The sequence below is a fragment of the Notamacropus eugenii genome, chromosome 1 (assembly GCF_028372415.1).
Source record: "Notamacropus eugenii isolate mMacEug1 chromosome 1, mMacEug1.pri_v2, whole genome shotgun sequence".
Classification (NCBI taxonomy): Eukaryota; Metazoa; Chordata; class Mammalia; order Diprotodontia; family Macropodidae; genus Notamacropus; species Notamacropus eugenii.
In genome coordinates, this window is record NC_092872.1 from 138,808,479 (window position 1) to 138,812,967 (window position 4,489).

Sequence of the window (4,489 nt, forward strand, 5' to 3'; positions counted from 1 at the left end):
AATTGAAGACAATTCCAAAAGATTCATAATGGAAAACGCTATCTACTTCCAGAAAAAGAACTGTGGAATCTGAATGAAGATTGCAGCAGGCTATTTTTCCCTTTTTTGTTGTTGTTTCTTTCTTTCTGGTGGTTTTTCCATTTGGTTCTAATTCTTCTTTACAACATGACTAATGTGGAAATATGTTTAATACAATTGTGTATGTATGACCTATATCAGATTGCATGCCATTTAGGAGATGGAGAGGGGGAGGAAGAGGAAAAAATTTAAAACTCAAAATTTTGTAAAGGTGAATGCTTGAAAACTAAAAGTAAATAAACAAAATTTAATAAAAAAAGGAAATTAATTTGACAACTGAAGGAGCTACAGGAAGGCAAGCAAAATAATACATTGTTGGTGGCATTACAAATGAACCCAACTATTCTAAAAAGCAATGTGAAATTATGCTCAAGGTACACACACACATACACATATTATATATTTATTTTTTTCATGCTTCCAATATCAACTGTACCAATCAGGGAAAGGTGCTGGTGGCTTGGATAATGGAAGGGCATCTAGGGACTTAGTGGTCCATGGAGAGAGCAGAAGTATTCAAACCAGGAGGGCAGTGGATGATAAAGAATCAAAATTGCGGGGGGAATTGTGGGTAATGGGGAGAAAAAATTTCAGTCGAGGGGTTCACGGGCAATGGGAAGGGAGGTAATACTGGAACCAAAGGGACAGTAAGAAGACAGGATGGGGCTGGGTGGGAGGAGGCGGGGATAGTTGCAGGTAAGAGAGATAAAGAATGGGAAAGTGAGGGACTGTGAATAACTGGGAGGGGAGTTGAGGGGGGAGGGGGAAAAGCTTCCGAATCAGAGGGAGACTGGAAAAAGGATCTGCCCTAGGAGGTCTTGAGTTTAACTGGAAGACAAGCACAGGGGGATTGGGGTGAGCGACAGCTCCAGAAGGTGGTGAGTAGTCAGGAGGAGTTCTGGAGAAGAAGGCAAGTGTTGGGCTCCAAATCACTGGTCTGCTGTCTTTAGGCGGCCCTGCCCTCCACTGTTGACAAAGCCATCAGGGCTTGGGCAGCATAGTAGGTGACCATGATGAGCAGACGGCCTGAAGGCAGGGGCCGGATGAAGGTGTTCCAGGCCTGGAGAGCGTCCGAGATGCCGAAGAACAGTCCACCAAGTGCCGCAGGTCTCCCTCGGGCCAACGCCCGCCACAGCATCAGACCCAGAGTAACCGCGTAGACAAGCACAGGGACACTCAGACTGGAAGGGAGGTGAGGCTGCAGGATCCCAAGGTAGAGGGTGAAGACGGCGATCACAGGCTCCAGGAGCGTCAGGCGGAGCGGGTGCCAGCCCAGGGCCTTGAGATAGGAGACATAAGCCAGAGCAAAGGCTGCCAAGCCAAGGAGGAACAGGTTGGGCCAGGTGAGGACAAAGTCCCCCAGGGCGGAGCAGAAGAGACCTACCCAGATGAATTGGCTATAGGACCCCGATGGAGCAGTGCTGTGGACAAAGAGAGCCAGACAGAGGATGGGGAGGCACTTGGCCAGGGCGCTGCTCCAGCTGGGCTCAGCTGCGGGCAGCCAGAGAAGGAAGTAGAGGATGCAGGAGGCAAAGAAAGACACCAGCCATTGGGAAAGTAGAAGATCTGGAGTGTTCCTCGTCACAGATTGCCTTCCACCAGCCTCCATGTTTGTCCAGGCACCCTGAGAACTCTGTGACCTCAGAATCACAGCTAAGTTCTAATCCTCATGACTTCAGGCTTGGATCATTGGAACCATATGCATATAGTAGTGTGTGTGTGTGTGTGTGTGTGTGTGTGTGTGTGTGTGTGTGTGTGTGTGTGTGTGTGTGTGTGTGTGTGTGTGTGTGTCTTTTGACCCAAAGATTCCATGACTGGGCACATACTGCAAGGAGGTTAAAAACTGGGGGAGGAGGAGAGAAGAATTTCCCATGTAACAAAAATATTAATAGCAGTTTCTTTTATGTTAGCAAAAACAAACAAACAAGATGAAAACTCATCTATTTTTGCCTGGCTAAACAAATTGTGGTGCACAATGGTAGTGAGGTATTATAGCAATGTAAGTAATGACAAATACAAAGAACTGGAAGAAATATATGAAGTGATGCATAATGAAGCAAGGAGACCCAGAAAATAGTATATACAATGACTTTAACTGTATAAATTGAAAAAGAAAAATCAAATACAGTGTGATTACCATAACCAAGGATAAGAGTTGAGGAAATACTCCCCCCCACAATCCTTCTTTGCAGAGGTAAAGGATGATGGGTGTGGAATATTGTAAAGACTGTCAAAAATAACTGATAGGCTGATTAGTCTTACATAACTTCTTGATTTCTTTTGTACTCTTTCTTTTTTGTGTTTGTTGCATGGGATAGTCTTCTGGGTAGGAGAAAGAAGAGATTTATTTAGAATTGAAGGTGATGTAAAAACAAAAGAGCAATTTTGAAAGATCAAAATTACATCCGATTTGCATATATGACCACCTTTTGAATCATGCTGCTTGGCAACCAGCAGAAATATCCAAAACTAAAGAACTGCTGAGTCCATCAGTGCTTCATATGATCTTCTCAGTTGGGGATCTGTTAAGCATATTTTCCCTATTAATCATTAAGTGATTTATTGATACCTGGCCAACCTGGCTTTTAATGAGACAGTGGTATTATGACTCTTAAGAATCAATCAGAAAGATAAAGGCCTCATTTCTAAAATAGGTAGAGAACTCAGTGTAATGGTAATTTAAATGGGAAGATCTTCCCCATTCATTAATAGGCCCATGTGACCTGCTTAAGTCACCTGGAAGCCTAAGGTAGGAGGAGCTTGCTGAACAGGTGGAACAGAAAGGGTGGAGCAGAACCAGTAGGAAGTTAGTGAAAGCAGTTAGGGTGGAGGAGAGAGGATGCAGGCTGGCAGGCACAGCAAGGCTCTTGATTGTTTACTTGTAGGAAGGCTGGAGGTGGGGAGGTTTGGGAATGCCTTTGTCCCCAGCAGTGCTAATGTGTATTGATTTCTTGGTTACTATGACTGATTTGACTTTCTGGTTTTGGTATTTGACCTTCTGGTATCTGAATAAATGTTTTTCTTCTGCCCTCTATATGGAGAGTCTTTTATACTTTGTAATTCAGAACTACACGAGCATATTCATAGCCATTCGCAGTGCTATGAATATTGCCTGGGCCATACATTCAATCAAATTTGTAAGAATAGAAATCATTCCCCAATTGATAAATGGTCAAAGGATATGAACAGGCAGTTTTTAGAGGAAGAAATTAAAGCTATCTACAGACATAGGAAAAAATGCTCCAAATCACTACTGATTAGAGAAATGCAAATTAAAACAACTCTGAGGTACTACATCCCACCTATCAGATTGGCTAACATGACAAAACAAGAAAATGATAAATGTTGGAGAAGATGTGGGAAAAAGAGAACACTAATGTATTGTTGGAGGAGTTGTGAACTGATTTAACCATTTTGGAGAGCCTTTTGGAGCTGTATGAAAGAGCTATAAAACTGTGCATATGCTTTAACCTAGCAATACTACTTCTACATCTATATCCCAAAGAAAGCATAAAAATGAGGAAAGGACCCACATGTACAAAAATATTTATAACAGCTGTTTTTGTGGTAGCTAAGAATTGAAAATTGAAAGCATGCCCATCAACAGGGGAATGGCTGAACAAGTTGTGGTATGTGAATGTAATGGAGTACTATTGTTCCATAAGTATGATGAGCAGGTGGACTTCAGAAAAACCTGGAAAGACTTGCATGAACTGATGCTGAGTGAAGTGAGAAGAACCAGGAAAACATTACACACAGTAACAGTCACACTATGTGATGACCAACTTCGACTTATCTATTCCCAGCAATTCCCAAGACAATTCCAAAAGATTCACTATGGAAAATACTATCCACATCTACAGAAAGAACTATGGAGTCTCAATGCAGACTGAAGCATACTGCTCTCTCTCTCTCTCTCTCTCTCTCTCTCTCTCTCTCTCTGTCTCTCTCTCTGTCTCTGTCTCTCTCTCTCTCTCTCTCTCTCTCTCTCGCTCTCTCTCTTTCTCTGTCTCATTTTTCTTTTTCATGGTTTTTCCCTTTTGTTCTGAGTCTTCTTTCACAATTTCTTTCACAACATATCCATGATGTTGAAATATCTTTAATATGATTGTATATGCATAGCTTATATCAGATTGCTTGCTGTCTTTTGGAGAGGGAAGTGAAGGGGAGGGAATTTAGAACTCAGAATCTTATGAAAGTGAATGTTGAAAACTAAAAACATAGAAATAAGTACTTTTTTAAGAGAGAGAGAGAGAGAAAGAATCAATTAAAGAAGTCTTAGCAACTTGCAAAGGCTTATGGTTTTTATATCCCAGAGAATTCTAAATATCTGAAGAAAGAATGAACAGAAATGACTGCTTATATCTAACAGTGTCATTAAAGCATCCAGTAACATAGGAATTTACTCTCT

The 4,489-nt window shown here is 41.8% G+C and overlaps 1 protein-coding gene across 1 annotated transcript; it reads right to left on the minus strand.

The window, feature by feature from the left end:
• Positions 1–473: 473 nt before the first annotated feature.
• LOC140524145 (lysoplasmalogenase TMEM86B-like) lies at positions 474–1,708 on the minus strand. Its single transcript, XM_072638601.1, has one exon. It carries the CDS (start codon positions 1,685–1,687, stop codon positions 1,025–1,027), a length of 663 nt encoding a protein of 220 aa, XP_072494702.1. The 5' UTR covers positions 1,688–1,708; the 3' UTR covers positions 474–1,024.
• Between the last annotated feature and the right edge of the window lie 2,781 nt (positions 1,709–4,489).